We start from the raw sequence: 21,044 nt of genomic DNA on the forward strand, positions 1-21,044 counted from the left end.
TGCTGCGTGTTCCAGTGTCCATCTTGAAACACTGCATATTTTGTGAACTGTCCCATTCAAATGGAAGGGATCAGGTCTACAGTCAGTTTACCACCAGTGTTTTTTCTACATATGTGAAGGGGGCCTTTAAGGTTCCATAAATGAAGTGCGCTTTATATTTTATTAATACCTCAGCCCACAGTCTTATTCTGAAGTGTCTGCCCCTCTGACTGATTACCTGAATCGTCAAATGGGCGCAAAACGCTAATAACTTGAAGTCAGGGAAGGGGTATTATTAAAATGAAAACAATGTAACACTAAGAGCACTCTTAGATATTAGGAAATCTTAAAAACCACTTTGTGAAACAAAAAGCTATTACATATTATTCTTAATTTTTTTTTAATGATAAAAGACATACTGAAACATGTTCTTTTTTTCAAATATGCTTATATTTAATAAAATAAAAGTTGTTGATTTTTTCATTAGTATGAGAGCAGCCATTCTGATTATAACAACATTGAAAACAACATTGAAAGATATGCTTTACAGCAAGCTCCATGGACATAGATGACAATAGACTGAAGCTATCTCGTTGGCATCAGGGCCAGACCTACAATGGGTCGCTCTGGGTCCATTGGACCCAGGCGGCACCGTCACAGGGGCGGCAAATTTGACCCCTTCGCGACCCATGACGGACCTAATCTGTTGTGGTGTCACTCAGGGTGTATGGAGTGGGCTCCTGACTCAAGCCCGCCCCATACATGGTGACCCCCAGCTGTTTTTAGTAGCTAGCGGCTGACGCTAATAGCCGGCATGCAGCAATCATCGCAGCCGGCTAATAACCCTTTAGATCACCGTTGTCAAAGCTGATAGGTAGCTTTAAACCATCCCTGGTGGTCTAGTGGGGTGGATCGCCCCACTGCAGCATGCTTGCGGGGGGATCCACTGTAGAGGTAGCTGGAGGGCTTACCTGTCTTCCTCTGCTGTCTGTGGCTCTACCAAATGATCGCAGAGTATACATCAATGAAGTTCTATAGAACTTCAATGAGCTGTATGAGGAATCTACGGATTCCTCCTAAAATAAAGTGTAAAAAAAAAAAAAAAACTTTAATAAAGATTAAAAAAAACACACATTAACCCCTTCCATATTAAAAGTTCAAATCAACCCTATTTCCCATTTTACATATAAAAAACGTGTAAACATGATAAAAATATTTTTTTTTATCCTCTACGGTAAATGGTGTAAAAGTAAAAGAAATACAAAAACCCCAGAATTTACCGTAGTTTTTTTTTTTATCATCTCCTTCAGATATGCAGTGGGCATAGTCAGCATTTCACTCAGGCATAATTTAACTCAGGACAACACAATGTCTTGGGCCGCCCCTGGTTGGCATGAATGGAAAATTTGTCTTTGCATGCTCAATGGCCTTTACAGAGGTCATTCACACAGGTATTTCCATAGAGAGGGGGAGGTTAAGCTGTGAGCATCAGCTATTGTGTGGACCTTTGTTATCCTTTCACCATTGTCACATTTACCTGTAATTCTGTATGTGATGATAAGTAGGGCATTGCTTTGAAGTGACCTATACAGAACATATAACTTTTAACATGTCTAACTTTTTTTCCCTCTGGTTTTACTATGGACCAGACTGTATAGAATCATAAGAATAATATCACTGTTAATAACAATAATAAAGTTAGTAATGATATTTTTTATGTATATTTCATGACAGACATTAAGAAGCCTCCAGTAGCCCCTAAACCTAAAAGTTCTGTGGGCCAGAAACCTAGCCCACCACCTATTGCACCCAAGCCAGATGTAATCCAGCCTAAAGTGGTACCAAGGAAATCAAAGCCGACAATTGCGCCCAAGCCAAAGGTCATCAATAGGTCATCTGTTATAGAAGACAGACCACATAATGCCATCAAGTCAAGTCCTGAAAGCAGGGAGGAGCACACAATATCTGAAAACCTCACCGGTAAACTAGAAGCACCAGCCAGTAATGAAAGTACCACATTTATTATTTCACCATGCTCCTGTAACAGTGACTGCAGTCACAAGATTGAAAATGGGGAGTACTTACAGAAAAATCAAAAAGCAATAGATCAGCTAGAAAATTTAGAAAATAAAAAAATGTGTGGGCAACCTATTCCATCTGCAAGAACAAGACGGAAACCTTGTAGTCAACAGGCAAAACCTTCAAAACTAAACCAAGGCATTGTGAAGACCAGCATTATAGAAGATAAGGTCAAAGATGTATTAACACATACTGTCCTTGTCAATGGTTATACCTGCAAGGAAGAGAATGCTGAGGAGGACATGAAGACTGTCAGTAGCAATGTTACTACAGGTTCTGGTGGTAATACAGAAAACTGTCTCAAGTCCCACCATCCACCTACTGCTACTTTTTATAATGGAGCTTCTCAGTTTCATTTAGTTACTGAATCTACGGATAATGTAAAACTATGCAATGGTTTATTACCTGACAAGGAATCATTGAATACAGAGGACAATACAAAGTCTAGCCTTTTACCGCGGACGACTCCTCCCCATAAAAAACTTCCAGTTCCAAAACCAAGGAAGCTGCATACACCACGTTTAGTGCGACAGGATTGCGTAGATAAAACAGTGGAAACTGGTGAGAACTCCATTCAAACACATATTGAACAGGTACAGAATGATGTGGACCATTCTACAATAAACGTGAACTCTGATAATCCCATTGCAGACAGGGAAGAGGATCCAAACTGCAAAGGTAGTAAAGATCAACAGAGCTCAGGCATTGTAGTGACTCCAAATGATACAGAAAGAGAAACTATTGGGAAATATGTTGAAGAACTCCCATACTCTGCAGAAAACAGCAACTTTAAAAGGTGTAGTACTCTATCAATGAGTTTACCAAAGCAGATGAAACTTATTTATGAACAGCAATTGCATGTAAAGTCTACTGCCACAGAGAAAAATGCATCAAATGTAAGTTCACCAAAAGTTGCTCCTAAGAAGCCTCAAAGATACAGCTTACCTGCAGCTGGCCTGCTCAAAAAAGCTGTGTCCGAGGAGAAACTTCTTAGTTCCAGCAATGAGGATCCTACAGGACTATGCACAAAACACCTACCAACTTCTGAGAAGCCAGTATGGAAGTTGCAACACCCCATATTACCTTTCTTAGGTAGCCCAGAGACAATAAAGAGTTCATCAAGTAGTGAACCTCCATATCCACTAACCAAGCCTAGAGCTAAGTCTTTATCTTCTGTTGATATGGATAGAATAGATAAACCCTTACCTGATAGTCCTAAAAAAAATTCCTTAAAGAAGTTGCTCAACCTGAAGTTATCTGTATCTATTATAAAAAGTGACTTTCAGAAATTTCTATCTCGAGGCAATCTTCTGGCAGACAATGTCACATCTGATATTTTTTCTTGTACTGGGCACTCTACATCCCCAACTTTAGAAAAAAAGATGAAGCCTGCAAAAGCACAGTCTGCGGATTCATTCAGTCCTTCATCAAAGAAAGGACAGAAACTTAAGAATGATGTTAACATTGGAAACAACCCAGCCTCTGTGTCTTTAGATGAAAATTTGCTCTTAATACACAGACCTCAGGTGTCCTCTTCAGTGGAGAATTCAGACCTGGATATACCTGAATATGAAAATATTTGTCACTATGAAGAAATCCCAGAATATGAAAACTTGCCGTTCACTCTAGTTCCAGATGTCGATGAATATGATGCAACAGTTTATGAAGTGGATGACCCTGAGGAAGCTAGTTCTTCAGTGCCTAGGAAAGTCACCAACAGGTACAGTCATGCTTCTGTTTATTCTTCTCTAGGTACTGAAAGACCAGAGAATGCTCATTAACCCCTTAAAGACCAGGCTAATTTTTGTTTTTGCGTTTTCCTTTTTTCCTTTTTATCTTCTAAAAGCCATATTCGAGCTTGTTTGGATGCTTGCAGGGTCAGTTGTACAGGGTGGGCCATTTATAAGGATACACCTTAATAAAATGGGAATGGTTGGTGATATTAACTTCCTGTTTGTGGCACATTAGTATATGTGAGGGGGGGGGGAAACTTTTCAAGATGGGTGGTGACCATGGCGGCCATTTTGAATCCAACTTTTGTTTTTTCAATAGGAAGAGGGTCATGTGACACATCAAACTTATTGGGAATTTCACAAGAAAAACAATGATGTGCTTGGTTTTAACATAACTTTATTCTTTCATGAGTTATTTACAAGTTTCATGTGTTCAATGTACTGCCCATTGTGTTGGATTGTCAATGCAACCCTCTTCTCCCACTCTTCACACACTGATAGCAACACTGCAGGAGAAATGCTAGCACAGGCTTCCAGTATCCGTAGTTTCAGGTGCTGCACATCTATCTTCACAGCATAGACAATTGCCTTCAGATGACCCCAAAGATAAAAGTCTAAGGGGGTCAGATCGGGAGACCTTGGGGGCCATTCATCTGGCCCACGACGACCAATCCACTTTCCAGGAAACTGTTCATCTAGGAATGCTCGGACCTGACACCGATAATGTGGTGGTGCACCATCTTGCTGGAAAAACTCAGGGAACGTGCCAGCTTCAGTGCATAAAGAGGGAAACACATCATCATGTAGGCAACTGGATATGCGAAATTGCTACATGATGATGTGTTTCCCTCTTTATGCACTGAAGCTGACACGTTCCTTGAGTTTTTCCAGCAAGATGGTGCACCACCACATTATGGGTGTCAGGTCCGAGCATTCCTAGATGAACAGTTTCCTTGAAAGTGGATTGGTCGTCGTGGTCCAGTTGAATGGCCCCCAAGGTCTCCCGTACTGACCCCCTTAGACTTTTATCTTTGGGGTCATCTGAAGGCAATTGTCTATGCTGTGAAGATATGAGATGTGCAGCATCTGAAACTACGGATACTGGAAGCCTGTGCTAGCATTTCTCCTGCGGTGTTGCTATCAGTGTGTGTAGAGTGGGAGAAGAGGGTTGCATTGACAATCCAACACAATGGGCAGCACATTGAACACATTTTATAAGTGGTCAGAAACTTGTAAATAAGTCATGAAAGAATAAAGTTATGTTAAAACCAATCTCATTGTTTTTCTTGTGAAATTCCCAATAAGTTTGATGTCACATGACCCTCTTCCTATTGAAAAAACAAAAGTTGGATTCAAAATGGCCGACTTCAAAATGGCCTCCATGGTCACCACCCATCTTGAAAAGTTTCCCCCCCTCACATATACTAATGTGCCACAAACAGGAAGTTAATATCACCAACCATTCCCATTTTATTAAGGTGTATCCATATAAATGGCCCACCCTGTACTTTGAAGTGACGCCTTTTCACAATTTCACTATTGATGGTAGCATTTAGCGTGCTAAGGATGAAGGGCATACAGGTACGCCCTTGCGTCCTGGTACTTAAAGGGGTACTCCAGCCCTAATACATCTTATCCCCTATCCAAAATACAACTGCGCGACCACTGACTTTTACACACGCGGCGATACCAAATATGTTTATACATTTTTTTTGTTTTTACACTTTCTGGGGCCAAAATGGGAAAAACGGATGATTTACATTTTTATTGGGGGAGGGGATTTTTCTAAATGCTTTCACTTTTTTTTTATTTGTTTCCCTTTTTTTTTTTTTCCTTTTTTTTATTTCTTTTACCTTTTTTTACCTTTTTTTACCTTTTTTTTTTTTTTTTTAATACTTTATTAGTCCCCATAGGGGAATATTTATAGCAATCATTTGATTGCTAATACTGTTCAGTGCTATGCATAGGGCATAGCACTGATCAGTATTATCGGCTATCTTCTGCTGTGGTCTGCTCGATCTCAGAACAGAGCAGGAGATGCCGGGAGACGGCCAGAGGCAGGTGAGGGGACCTCCGGCCGCCATGCTGGATGATCGGATCCGCTTGGCAGCGCTGCTGCAGACGTCGTGATCTGTACTGATCACGGCATCTGAGGGGTTAATTGTACATATCAGTGCGATCGTTGATGTGCGCCATTACCGGCGGGTCCCTGGCTGCTGATAGCAGCCGGGACCGGCTAAGCATGACACGAGCACCGCTCCAGTGCTCGCGGTCATGTATAGGACGTAAATGTACATACTGGTATGTTAAGTACCAGGGCACCAGGACGTACATTTATGTCCTATGTCGTTGAGGGGTTAAAGGTGTTATTCACCATAAGGTGATTTTAGTACATACCTGCCAGGCTATATGGGTATTTCCTGTTGGAGTTTGGTCTTTTAAACTACACATCCCATACTACATTCTTCCCTCCCACACATCAGCCACCCCACCCATTGCAGCACAAATAAGCTCAAAAGATCAGTGTTTTCTAATCAGGGTGCCTACAGCTGTTGATAAATTATCTCTCTGTTGCTCCACCCATTGAAGCAGGACAGGCTCCCTTTGCACAACTGACTAGTAGTGTCAGGTCTTGACGCACTGCAACCTGGGAAATCCCGAGACATTTTGTATGCTGTTAAAAATAAATATTGGGGTGAAAATCACATGAGAATTGTGGGGGTTATTTATCAATAATGGTCTTGGTTATATCATTTTTGTTGTTTGTCTAGATGTGTTTTTTTTGGCGGTGCTGCTCCAAATTTATCATATTGTTGCAGTGAACATGATAAATTTCACACAGATCTGCACCCAGATCATTTTCTGTATCCATTCCAGAGAACTGGTGCAGCACAAGCAAAGTCTTGGAGACAGGAATGAGATGTTTGTTAGTTTTATATCATTAGCAGAGTGGAGAGCAGGTGTAGGATAGTAGACAGATATGAGGGAGGAGATGTAGGGAGGTGCAGCACTGTGGAGAGCTTTGTGGGTGAGAGAGGATTTTATACTGTACTAGATGAGTACCCGTCGTTGCCCGGTTTTTCCTTCCTAATCCTTTTTGTGGAGGAAAATAAACAAAGGAGGAAGCTTTTGACTTCATATGCAGTCCTCATATATTGTTGTCATATCCCAACCCCACATCCCGACCTCCTATCTTGACCTCCTGTCCCGTCCTCCTATCCCGTCCTCCTATCCCATCCTGCTATCCCGTCCTCGACCTCCTATCCCGTCCTCCAATCTCGAGCTCCTATCCCTACCTCCTATCCTGACCTCCTATCCTGACCTCCTATCCTGACCTCCTATCCCGACCTCCTATCCCGTCCTCCTATCCCGTCCTCCTATCCCGTCCTCCTATCCCGTCCTCCTATCCCGTCCTCCTATCCCGACCTCCTATCCCGACCTCCTATCCCGACCTCCTTTCCCGTCTTCATATCTCGACCTCCTATCCTGACCTCCTATCCTGACCTCCTATCCAGACCTCCTATCCCGACCTCCTTTCCCGTCCTCATATTTCGACCTCCTATCTTGACCTCCTATCTCATTCCTCCTATTCCGTCATCCTATCCCGACATCCTTTTCCGTCCTCATATCTCGACCTCCTATCCCGTCCTCCTATCCCGACCTCCTTTCCCTTCCTCCTATCTCGACCTCCTATCCTGACCTCCTATCCCGTCCTCCTATCCCGACCTCCTTTCCCGTCCTCATATCTTGACCTCCTATCTTGACCTCCTATCCCATCCTCCTATCTCGACCTCCTATCCCAACCTCCTATCCAGACCTCCTATCCCGTCCTCCTATCTTGTCCTCCTATCCCGACATCCTATCCCGACCTCCTACCCGACCTCATATCTCGTCCTCAAATCCCGTCCTCCTATCCCGACCTCCCATCCCGTCCTCATATCCTGACCTGTAATATGTGTACCAGGTAATGAAATAGCTCCAGCCTAACGGAAATTAGATGGGAACATACATTTCCCATTGATTTGCATGGGACTTTAAAAAAACAAAAAACCCTGACCCTCACAAATGGGGGGTAGTTAAGGGTTAAATTAACTATCCTATATTTTAAGTGGACATATAAGTAACATGTGACCAAGTATTATCGAAATATCTCCAGCCGTTTGGAAGTTATGCAGTAACATATATTTCCCATTGACTTGCATGGGACTTTAAACATAAGCCCCGCCCCTGGCAAATGGGGGTGATTAAGGGTTAAATTACCTATCCTATGTTTGTTTTGACATATAAGTAACGTGTGCCAAGTTTCATGTTAATATCTTTAGCCGTTTGAAAGTTTTTGTGGAACATGCATACATACACACATACATACACACACGTTGAGTTTTATATATTTTATATATATATATATATATATATATATATATATTCTGGACTGACTGTCAGTCTGCTTACTACACCTTTTTTTTTTTTTAAGATCACTGAGGATGCTGTTAGGAAATGCTACCTATCCTTACTGACTGTGTCTGAACACAGCTTGGCCTTCTTCATGGTGTACATCTGTCTAGCTGTACTAAAACAGAAAAATAGTATTTTTTTAGACCTATAAACAGCCCCTGAAACGCCAGCACAAAAAACAGGCACACACTTTTATAGTGGCGTGTACATATGTGTAACCTACCTAAATTATAATAATACATGTATATAACTTGCAATACTATATATATATATATATATATATATATATATATATATATATATATATATAACTGATGAGTGGCAAAAACCACGAAACAGCTGTCTGCAGATGGGTAGAAACTTCCCTTTTGGGGAATAGTCTGGCTTGGCATAAATCCCGATCAGCTTTTTATATTCCTTAACAGGAGCCAAGCTGATACCAGGGAACATTACCTGAAAAGGTGATGTAATGAGCTACTTTGCATATTCCACTACACAGAATGCCTGCAGAGTGCTTAATGGCCTTCTGAAGCTCCGTTACACCAGGAGTGGTGGCCTCGCCTTGAGGTAAATACTCACCCCCTTTAGCTGCTCTCAGGCCTCTTACCCCAGCTAAGCCAGATCACCCTGCTCTGTAGATAGGAGGTTGAGATATTAGGACGGGATAGGAGGTCTGGTTGGGAGGGCGGGATAGGAGGACGGGATATGAGGACAGGATAGGAAGTTGGGATAGGAGTTCGGGTTGGGAGGTCGAGATAGGAGGACAGGATAGGAGGTCGGGATATGAGGACGAGATATGGGGTTGGGATATGACAACAATATATAAGGACGGGATATGAAGTCAAAAGCTTCCTCCTCTGTTGATTTTCCTCCACAACAAGGATTAGGAAGGAAAAACCGGGCAATGCCGGGAACTCAGCTAGTATGCATATAAAACCTAAACTAAAATTTTTTTTTTTTTTATATTATGAATAAAGCAAAATAGGAAGCTATTCCTAAAGTGTAAGCGCAGAGGTTCACATGTTTCTGAACATCTGTGTGTGATATATACTGTATACTATCTAACCCTATAACCTATATTAACTAATATATAGTGTTTTATTACTTTCACAGGAGAAAAAAAAAAGTCACAGTCACCAAGCCCTGATCTCCTTACAACAGTCACTGAAATTCAGAGATTGGAGCTGTAAGGGTAGCATCACACATCCCAGATTTTAGAACAAAGGAAAAGAGGGGGGGCTCAAGCTAAATGTGAGAAATATACTCGAAAATCAGGGGTGCTCTCTGGCATACAAAACATTGAAATGAAAAAAGGCTACCAGACTGCAATGCCAAGGAGGATGCACACCCAAAATTATGTAATGAAAAGACAATAATTTTATTAACGCATATCAAACAATGTGGCAAGGGTAAACAGAATTAAAAACACTTAAAAGGCTCCTAAGAGCCACACTACAACAGTGAGGCACGTAGTGGCCACTACAGGACATGAGCTGGATATACAAATCCCTCCTTGCAACCGCACAAAATGATAATCAATCACAATAATAATGTGGAAAGCAACAGAAGTAAGCATGAACACGCCTAATATGGCTAGTAGATGGTAAACAATAAATCAAACATATATATTGAGGGAGACCTACAAGGCTGAAACGAAAAAACAAGTGATGGTGAAATGAATAATGCAAACCACAGACTGAGGAAGGAGGGGATATCCCAGTTAGCCCATGTCCATGAGAACAGACCCCACGCGTTCCGTCAACGATGTGACTTCATCGGGGTGTAGTGTATGTGTGACAAGATCATATCATAAATACCCCCCATAATCAAGGCAAATACCTGTCAGGTGTCCATAATGGCGGATCATGGCTTGGCGAGCCCGTCACAGCACATGTCCCAACGCTAGGTCAGAGGTGACTGTTGATACATGGACCTCCCCTGTAGTGCTGTGACTCAGACATAGCACGTCACACAGAGGAAGTGATTGGTTGTAAAAACCAGCGGAACACCCCTGGCGCATGCGCTATGATTTTGCTGCGTATTTGTTGCTGCATATTTTCCTACCCATTCAAGTCAATGAGTAGCAAAACTACTGGTCAGTTGATCATAGCAATAATCGGGCGGGCACAGTCACAATTGGACTGCGGTGGATGTCTTAACTGTCAGCTATCTATGACAGTAGATGTCACTGTTCTGTCTCAGCACGTATACGCATTGGAAGGATATGTTAACACAGGAATATTCCGCACAGACATTCTGCTGCAGCAGAGCCCCATTGATTTTAATGGCATTCTGTTGCACAGTAGATATTTCTACCACGGAAATCGAGTTTCCGGCATCAGCAGAAAGAATTGAATTGTCAATTTTTTTTCTCTGGATTTCACTCAGAAATGCATTGCCATTTTTGAGCAGTCATAGTGCCCGCCTGATTATTCAAGTGTGTGGAATGTCCACACATGTTTTCTGCCCAAATTACGCCGTCTGAACATAGCCTTATCCGGCCATTTAGGACGGGACCCCCGCGATCAGACATCTTATCCCCTATCCTTTGGATAGGGGATAAGATGTCTAGGGGTGGAGTACCCCTTTAAAGGGGTACTCCACTGCCTTAACATTTCCACAGCAGAGCATGCTTGAAACTTGGAAACCCACCAGAAGCTTTAAAGGAAAACTGTCCGCTTGCTCCCCCTGCACTAAACAGCATTACTGGCTGCGGGGGACGCTGATCACTTTGATGCCTAATATACCCGGACCCGCCTGGCAGAAATCTTTGTTTTTCCTTATATGCTAATTAGGTGCTAACTGGCACATGCGGTATAACTGGCACTCTGGCATCAATGGCCGCAGCGCCGCCCAGCTCATCAATATTCCTCCCCTCCCTCCGCCTCTCCCTCTTCATTACAGAGTGGGGAAAAGAGGGAAAGGCGGAGCGAGTGGAGGAATATTGATGATCTGGGCGGGGCTGCGGCCACTGACGTCATAGTGCCAGTTAGCCTGCCTATGCCAGTTAGCACCTAATTAGCATATACGGAAAAACAAAGATTTCGGCCGAACCAGATCCAGGCACAGTAGGCATCCCCAGCACTTAGCCAGTACTGCTAGTTAGTGCAGAGGGAGCAAGCTGACAGTTTCCTTTAAAATGCAACTTTAGTTTAAAACCATTGTACTGTAGTTTGCTGTGGATTTTCTGTAGCAAATCCAGTTTGTAATCTGTTATTTAGTAGCATTTGATGATATTGTTTTAAATAAACAGTATATAGAAGAGTATCAGCCAAAATATACTAGAGGTTCTATTCATGCAGGTCAACATGATGTGCAGAGTCTGTCTACACACTGTTACTTGTGTATGTACAATATGGGGGAGATTTATCAAAACCTGTGCAGAGGAAAAGTTGACCAGTTGCCCATAGCAACCAATCAGATTGCTTCTTTTATTTTTAAAAAGGCCTCTGAAAAATGAAAGAAGTGATCTGATTGGTTGCTATGGGCAACTGGGCAACTTTTCCTCTTCACATGTTTAGATAAATCTTATACACATATATTGTTTGCTTCACTTAGCTTGGCTGTTTGGATGAGAAAAACAAATTACGTGGTCATTGATGGGACCAGCTGTCACTCTAATGTGTAAGGGAGCCTCCTGAGGAGTCTGGCTGAGGCTTACCCCTCCTCTCCCCATTAAGAATACATGCATGCTTGGCTGATGTATGGATGGACAGGTGATCATTTGGCTAACAGCTATCCCCTGTCTATGACCTGTTTACTTTCTTATCTTTGCCTTGTCTAGCCTGCTCCTTTTTCCTGTCCTTGACTTTTTTGCATTCTGTGTAAGTTTCCCTCCTCTGCCAATTCTCTGCTGTGCCATTCAGGAAGCTGTGTCAGCTGACATTATTCCAAAGATAACTGTTTTCCACAGGGTATGTTTGGGTTCTTTTTTCTCAAGCTTCTCTTTGACTGTTAACCCAACGTGTTAGGCTGGGTTCACACCACGTTTTTGCAATACAGTTCCCGTATCAGGTTTTTGATTTAAAAAAAATATATATATATATTCCTTAAAACCTGACAAAACTGTATCAAAATGTGTGTACAAATGTTAATCCATATACGGTTTGAAAAATGATAGCCGGTTGCATCTGTTTTTTAAGAATAAGTAATGTATAAGTTTTTTTTCTTTTCATTCCATTATGAATAAAGTTTCACTTGTTTGATTGAAACTGCAAGAAAAAAAACTGCAATGTCAAAAACCGTATGGTGAAAACCATATGGAACCTTACGGTTCTGTACGGTTCCCATTGACTCTCATGTTAAAAAAAACTTATACGTTTCAATACAGTTTTTCACCCGGACCAAAAACCGTGGTAGGCTATGGTTTAGGGTACGGGAAAAAAACTGGCAAAACCTTACAGGATGCAAAACGGACACAACCGGAGGCATCTTTTGGCATACGGTTTTCAATGGAGAATCAATGCATATGGTTTGCAATACGGTTCCGTACGGTTTTCAAATTGAAAATGTATACGGGAAGTGTATTGCAAAAACGTGGTGTGAACCCAGCCTTGCCTGTATATGAGCTTTTGCACAAATTGGTACATTTACAGTACTTCTAGTGTATAATGCTATGAGAAAACTGCACAATATTTTATTTTTTCAGCAAGATAAATCTTAAAATTTACAGCTTTATCTTTAAATATACAGTTACTTTGCACCAAAGATGGTGATCAGTACTAGATATTTCAGGGCAGATACACCCCCACCATAAGAAAACTAGAAGCTGAGCCCCCATTTTTCAAGTATTTAGCATTGTTATTACCACCAGTTATGAATATTTCACATTATTATATACAGTGCTTTCAGAAATTCTTCAGATCCTTTAACTTTCTTCACATTTTATATTGCTTCCTTGTTCTAATATAAAAGAAAAAAAAAAGTTTCCCCCCATTTTTCTGCACTCAATACCGCATGATCAGCATGTTGAGACAGAACTTTTTGCCAATTTATAAAAAAAATTAATACAAAAAATACAAAAAAAAATGTTGTATGGACATAAGTATTCAGACTCTTTGCTATGACACTTTAAAGGGGTTATCCACCATAAGGTGATTTTAGTATGTACCTGGCAGACAGTAATAGACATGCTTAGGAAGGATCTGCGCTTGTCTTGGGGATAAATGGCTATGCTGTGAGATTACCATAACACTGTGGCTAGCTTTTTGTGAACTTGTATTTCCTGTTTGATTTTTCTTTTTTTGACTACAAATCCCACAATTCCATGTTCCTCCCTCCCACTCATCAGCCACCCCACCCATTGAAACATAAATGAGCTGCATCCATTCAAAAGACCTGTAGTTTTCAATCAGGGTGCCTACAGCTGTTGCATTAGTTGCAGATTGATCCCTCCACCCATTGAATCAGACAGGTTTCCTGTCATCAGCTGACTAGTGAGTCAGGTCTCGTCCGCATTGCAGCCTGGGAAAAATCTGAGACAAAAGTCATTTTGTATGCTGTTAAAAATAAATATTGGGGTGAAAATCACAGAAGAATTGTGAGAAAACCGTTACACACAGGTACAGACACTATATTATGAACTACACTAACTTTACAGCCCCTGTAGCATAGTCAAGGGAATACCCCTTTAAATATAGCTCTGGGGCCTCCAATTTCTCTTGATCATCTCTGAGATGTTTCTACACTGTGATTGGAGTCACCTGTGATAAATTCAGATGTTCGGACAGGATATGGAAAGACACACAGTCCTGTCTATATAAGGTTTCACAGCTGACAATGTATATCAGTGCAAAAACCAAGCCATGAGGGGTAAAACTGCCTGAAGAGCTCAGAGACAGGATTGTATGAATGCACAGATCTGGAGGAGAAAACAAAACCATTTCCGCTACCTTAGGGTAGGAACACAAGTTGCAGATACGGTATCAAAGGCAGAAGTGGATCTAACATCAGGGGAGATATTAAGGTGTAATACTTCCGCATTCCAACTAGATCTACTTCTGTCTCTGGCACATTTTTAGCTGCAGAAAATCTGCAGTGTATTGGAAACGTGTGTTCCTAAAGGTTACAAAGAGCACGGTGGCCTCCTTCTATCTTAAATGGAAGAAGTTTGGAACAAACGGGACTATTTCTAGAGATGGCTGCCTCACCAAACTAAACAACTTCTTTATGAGCTTAGAAAATGTTTTCTGTCTTCAATACATTGGTGTATAACCTGCCTTTTCTCTGGCATTTGTTCTTGGCAAAAGATAAATTTGGCAATTCTTTAGTGACCCAAGTTCATGGTCCGTGAGCTGGTCTAGGGAAAGGAAACATCTGCTACATTTTCAGCTGTGCTATGCATTTTCCCAGTGACTGTGACCTGCTGATGGTGAACTAATTCTTTTTGGGACGGGTAATGGTTCCTTATTAGATGTACGTACAAAGAGTTTCCGTGCGCTAACTATGTTATCTGCAGCAAACCAAATTAGGCAAATACATTAGTGACTCCAAATAGTTGGGTTACAGAAGGCCTTTGTACCCATGACAGGTCAGGAAATGTTCTCAATTTTATAACTTGATATAAAACATATCAGGCAAACATTTAGAACATAGAAACACTTGAATGACTAGGAAGTAGGTTTTGGCAAATAGAGTTCATTCATTGTATTTATCTGCTTGCAGTCATTTAATAGGAATCTTCAATCCTTGCTGTCAGGGGATGAGGCTCTGTCCTCACAGGTGTCTGACTGTACTAGGGTGCTCTTACATTGGCTATGTTCACATGGCGTAAAATGTGCAAAATGTCCACCTGGAAAACACATTACGCACATTTGAACAATCTGGCGGGCACTAGACCGCTCGGAAATGCGGCATCTCATAGACGGCAATGCATTTCCGAGCGAATTCCCCAGAATGAAAAGACATGTCTAGTCTTTCTGCGGATGCTGGAATTGGGAAATTCCACTGTGTGCACAGTGCAGCAGAACCCAATTGAAATCAATGGGACTCTGCTGCAGCGAAATGTCCATGCAGAATATTCCAGCAGAATTTCGCTTGGACATTCCGCCATGTGAACATACCCAAACATACCCACTGGCTGCAGCTAGCCCCTGAGTAGTAGTAGAGACTTATATTTCAATAATAATAATAATAAAAAAAAGATATAACTTTTATTTTTTGTCTGAGCAGTTTATATTCTGATGCACTGTTTTTGCTTCATTGATTCCTTCTTTGCAGTTTGCTTCTCTTTGCTTATTATTCATCTGAGCTTCTTGCGCTCCTAGCACTTTGCTAATCCTTTTCATGTGCTCCTGTCTGAAAGCTCTGGTGGTAATGCAGCCTGAAAAGCCAAACAAAACTGAGATTTAAACAAAAGTAAACGAAAGTGAGTTTTAAAGTCATTTGGTTTGGTTTTGCTTATAAGCGACATATTTATCATACTATTGCTAGTGGTATTCTGTCAGCGGAGTGCGGAAACCCATGGAAGTGTATGGGCTTTCATTTCAGGCGGAATTCCGATGGCAGAAATTCCGCCTGTGTGAATAGACCCTTAAAGGGGAACTCTGGTACTTAACAACTTATATTCTATCCACAGGGTAGTGGTCGCGGGGGGAGTCTGAACGTCGGGACCCCACTCCCTGCCCGTGATCTCCTGCCCTGTGCCCCAGTTCTCCCTATTAATTGAGCAGCCACTACTACGTGCACGGAGCTGTGTTGCCCACGGCATGGAGCCCCCTCTATGCATCACACAAGCTGTATCTCAGGCTCTCGCGCTATATCCCGGGGCACAGGGCAGGAAATCGCAGGGGGTCCCAGCTGTCTGAGCCCCCACAATCAGACACATAGGGGATAAGTTATTAAGTACCAGAGTTCCCCCTTAAGACTAGCATGTAAAATGCATCTTAATATGGAACAGCCCCCCCCCCACCTTGATAAATACCATTGTTAGATGATAACAATTTCATCTGTCAGTGGTATTAATGTGGACCTGTGGGACACTTCAGCAGTCTGTTTCTTGTGAGGGCTTATGCATTAGTGTTGGAGAACTCGGCTTCATTTTTGCAGCATAATACCAGAAGTGGGATGCGGAAATCTGATGTATTCTTGAGATGCAGGCCCCGCCCACTGCTGACAGATTTCGTCCTATGCACAGTAAGCTGTCAATAAGCAGTGGGTTGGTGGGGGAAGCCTGCCATTCGTGAACGCATTAAACTCTGAACAGGCTTTGTTTCCAGACAATGTTATTTCTGTTTTTTATTTTTTAATCTGCAAAAAAAAAACAAAAAAAAAAAAACTGCCAATGCTTTTTCCTGCTTTTGCCGGGTTTTTTTCTGCCAACTTTCTCATTTTAGTGAAAATTGCTTTTTTGATCATTTAGCAGTTTTTCCACTGCTTTCAGAATGGCATTTTCCACACAGATAAAAGTAATCAAGAGTAGAAAAATTGTCAAAAAATGCCAATGTTAATTGCATTTTTCTTGGCTTTTGCTTTTTGCCTCCCATAGAAATATATGGGGGGGGGTTTGGAAAAACAAGATTTGCAGGAAAAAAAAAACAATAGCCTCAGCATGCTGCGATTTCGGAAAACTGCTACTGAGCCAAAAAATGCCAATGAAGAGTGAAAAAACACCAAGTGGGTTTGTCGTTTAAAAAAAACAACAAAAAAAACTGCAGTACTAAATGTTAGATGCCAGTAGGGCATTTCTGGATGCATTGACCTATGGCTACCAAATCCAGTATTGTGTTATATTTTTTATTACTTCTGAAGGGTTATCATTTTAGAAAACAATGAGTCTCTTTTCTGCAATTTTTCTGTGAGTAAATTAGCATTATATTTACATTTTTTTACATTTTGACACTTGCAGTCATCCATCACAAGAAGATCCTGATGATGACTTGGGCCTTCACTCGGATGAAGAGGAAATTCTCAATAGTTCAGATGAAGATGACTTTAGCTCAGACTCCAGCAAAACTGACCTTGATAACCTGGAAGAGAATTTGGTGGGTAGACTTATGATTCATAGTGAACCATTGGTGATATCTAAATCTTTACATGTGACCAAAAGTATTGGCTATGACTAACGATTTAAAACCTCTTGTGACTAATGTTTCCTGTGTCCTGTCGGAAACTGTATCTCATGTAGTTTTAGCTTTTCCTGATAATGCTAGCACCTAATACATCAATATAGAGCATTCATCTAGTCTCTGTAATAAACTGCTTTGAAGCCTCACTAGATCTCTCATCTGATTTCTGAGCCTTAGGTGAACTTGTTTATGTCTAGATAGCAGTTTAGACTCTACAAAACAGTTCCTATTGGTAATTTCACCCGCACTCCCAAACCACCGTAAATAAGCAAGTTTGTTTATGGTATAATGAATATTCATGAATATGCCAATTGAATCAACAAAAAAAAATTGGGTTGGGTGAATAAAAAGAACACTAATACAAAGTGTAATGAAGCAAAGATCTCCATAAAAATGGTCCTAAAATCCATACCATTTGGTGTGCCTACTGGTTAAATAGGCAGTGTTAAAACTTTTTATATGTTGTACATCTTGACAAAACATTATAGGAGCACTCTGCTGGAAAAAATTTTTTTTAATCAACTGGTGCCAGAAAGTTAAACAGATTTGTAAATTCTTAATCCTTCCACTACCTATCAGCTGCTGTATGCTACAGAGGAAGTTCTTTTGAATTTCCTTTCTGTCTGACCACAATGCTCTCTGCTGACACCTCTGTCCATTTTAGGAACTATCCAGAGTAGGAGCAAATCCCCATAGAAAACTTATCCTGCTCTGGACAGTTCCTGACATGAACAGAGGTGTCATCAGAGAGCACTTGTGGTCAGACAGAAAGGAAATTCAAAAATAAAAGAACTTCCTCTGTAGTAAACAGCAGTTGATAAGTACTGGCAGGATTAACATTTTTTAATAGAAGTAATTTACAAATCTGTTTAACTTTCTGGCACCAGTTTATGTAAAAGAAAATGTTTTCCAGTGGAGCACCCCTTTAACCTTTATAGTATACTTTATAAGAAAATGTTTCCTTTTTTATAGAAACCATGGCTTTTAAATTCATGGTTTTGTCCAAGCTGAAGCACAGGTATGGACAAAGTCCAGTATGTGAGGGTGGGATAGCACTCCTCTGTCTAATAGAACAGGAGAGAGGACAGATGAGTCCTATCAGACAAGAGACAGCACAGAGGCATGCTATCAGACAGGAGATAGCACAGAGGAGTACTATCAGACAGGAGAGAGAGCACAGAGGAGTGCCAACCCCATCCTAACTTACTGGACTTTGTCGATGCCTGTGCTTCATCTTGGACAGTCATGATTTTATAAGCCATGATTTCTATAAAAATAAAATTTTCTGATGAAGTATATTAGAAAGGTTAATGGTTTTCCAAGATGAACAACATAGATAAAGTTTTTTAATCTAACAGTGCCCATTTAAGTGAAACTCTACACCAATCATCCACTCTTGGAGGTTTCTTACTCCTTTCTATACCTAATACCGTATCCCTTACTGCCATAACCTGCATGCTGACAAAGAAAATGCTTGGCACCAGACGTTTGACTCTTTTGTGTATTAGTCGAATTAGAAGTATGTTCTGCTATGCAAATCTTTAATTTACTACAGAGGTCTGCAGTACCATAAAAAAGAATAGCGCATTCTCAAATTAGGAATTACTTGTGTGTGCATACAATGTCAGTTCCTAAACTCCATGGACACTTCACAATGTCTAGTAAAGAAGAAAAACTGCAGCACTGATCTTCATTTATAAAAAAGAGTTTAAGGGGAACTCAGGTGGAAAATGTTTACATATCAACTGGTGCCAGATTTGTAGATTACTTATACGGGGTGGGCCATTTATATGAATACACCTTAATAAAATGGGAATGGTTGGTGATATTAACTTCCTGTTTGTGGCACATTAGTATATGTGAGGGGGGAAACTTTTCAAGATGGGTGGTGACCATGGTAGCCATTTTGAAGTGGGACATTTTGAATCCAACTTTGAATCCAATAGGAAGAGGGTCATGTGACACATCAAACCTATTGGGAACAAGAAAAACAATGATGTGCTTGGTTTTAACGTAACTTTGTTCTTTCATGAGTTATTTACAAGTTTCTGATTACTTATAAAATGTGTTCAATGTGCTTCCCATTGTGTTGCTTCCCATTGTGTGGTCCCACTCTTCACACACTGATAGCAACACCGCAGGAGAAATGCTAGCACAGACTTCCAGTATCCGTAGTTTCAGGTGCTGCACATCTCGTATCTTCACAGCATAGACAATTGCCTTCAGATGACCCCAAAGATAAAAGTCTAAGGGGGTCAGATCGGGAGAACTTGGGGGCCATTCTACTGGCCCATGATGACCAATACACTTTCCAGGAAACTGTTTATCTAGGAATGCTCGGACCTGACACCCATAATGTGGTGTTGCACCATCTTGCTGGAAAAACTCAGGGAACGTGCCAGCTTCAGTGCATAAAGAGGGAAACACATCATCATGTAGCAATTTCGCGTATCCAGTGGCCTTGAAGTTTCCATTGATGAAGAATGGCCCACTATCTTTGTACCCCATATACCACACCATTCCATCAATTTGTGTTCCAACAGTCTTGGAGGGATCTATCCAATGTGGGTTAGTGTCAGACCAATAGCGGTGGTTTTGTTTGTTAACTTCACCATTCACATAAAAGTTTGCCTCATCACTGACCAAAATCTTCTGCGGAAACTGTTTTTGTTTTGCCCATTCTGCAAATTCAGTGCGCCGATCTGGGTCATCCTCGTTGAGATGCTGCAGTAGCTGGAGTTTGTAAGGGTGCCATTTGTGAGTAGCTAATATCCGCCGAAGGGATGTTTGACTAATGCCACTCTCCAGTGACATGCGGCGAGTGCTACTCTGTGGGCTCTTGCTGAATGAAGCTAGGACAGCCACTGATGTTTCTTCATTAGTGACAGATTTCATGCGTCCACATTTTGGCAAATCAACCACTGAACCAGTTTCACGAAACTTAGCAAGCAGTTTGCTAACTGTAGCATGGGAGATAGGTGGTCTTGTAGGGTGTCTTGCATTGAAATCTGCTGCAATGACCCGGTTACTGCAATCACCAGACATCAACACAATTTCTATCTGCTCCTCACATGTTAACCTCGACGACATGTCAATGGCTGTAAACAAAGAGAAACTTGTAAATAACTCATGAAAGAATAAAGTTACATTAAAACCAAGCACATCATTGTTTTTCTTGTGAAATTCCCAATAAGTTTGATGTGTCACATGACCCTCTTCCTGTTGAAAAAACAAAAGTTGGATTCAAAATGTCCGACTTCAAAATGGCCTCCATGGTCACCCCCCATCTTGAAAAGTTTCCCCCCTCACATATACTAATGTGCCACAAACAGTAAGTTAATATCACCAACCATTCCCATTTTATTAAGGTGTATCCATATAAATGGCCCACCCTGTAGTTAAAAATCGTAATCCTTCCAGAACTTATCAGCTGCTGTATACAACATAGGAAGTTGTGTCGTTCTCTCCAGTCTGTCCACAGTGCTCTCTGCTGACACCTCTGTCCGTGTCAGGAACTGTCCAGAGTAGGAGTAAATCACTATAGCAAACCTCTCCTGCTCTTGACAGTTCCTGACTTGAACAGAGGTGGCAGCAGAGAGCAGTGGGTTCAGACTGGAAAGAACTACACAACTGTCTTTGCAATATATAGCAGCTGATAGGTAATGAAAGGCATAAGATTTTCAAATAGAATTTTGGCAACCACCATCAGCCCCAGAACCAATACTTTTTTTTC

At 41.2% G+C, this 21,044-nt stretch overlaps 1 protein-coding gene across 1 annotated transcript in view; it reads left to right on the top strand.

The window, feature by feature from the left end:
* FGD6 (FYVE, RhoGEF and PH domain containing 6) overlaps positions 1–21,044 on the top strand; it is a 91,433-nt gene that overhangs the window by 18,970 nt on the left and 51,419 nt on the right. The window contains exons 2-3 of the mRNA XM_056574319.1: positions 1,714–3,778; positions 17,092–17,227. Of these exons, the coding sequence (XP_056430294.1) occupies positions 1,714–3,778; positions 17,092–17,227 (2,201 nt within the window). The remainder of the gene's footprint in view (positions 1–1,713; positions 3,779–17,091; positions 17,228–21,044) is intronic.

This window comes from Hyla sarda, chromosome 4, assembly GCF_029499605.1.
Source record: "Hyla sarda isolate aHylSar1 chromosome 4, aHylSar1.hap1, whole genome shotgun sequence".
In the NCBI taxonomy this organism is placed as follows: Eukaryota; Metazoa; Chordata; class Amphibia; order Anura; family Hylidae; genus Hyla; species Hyla sarda.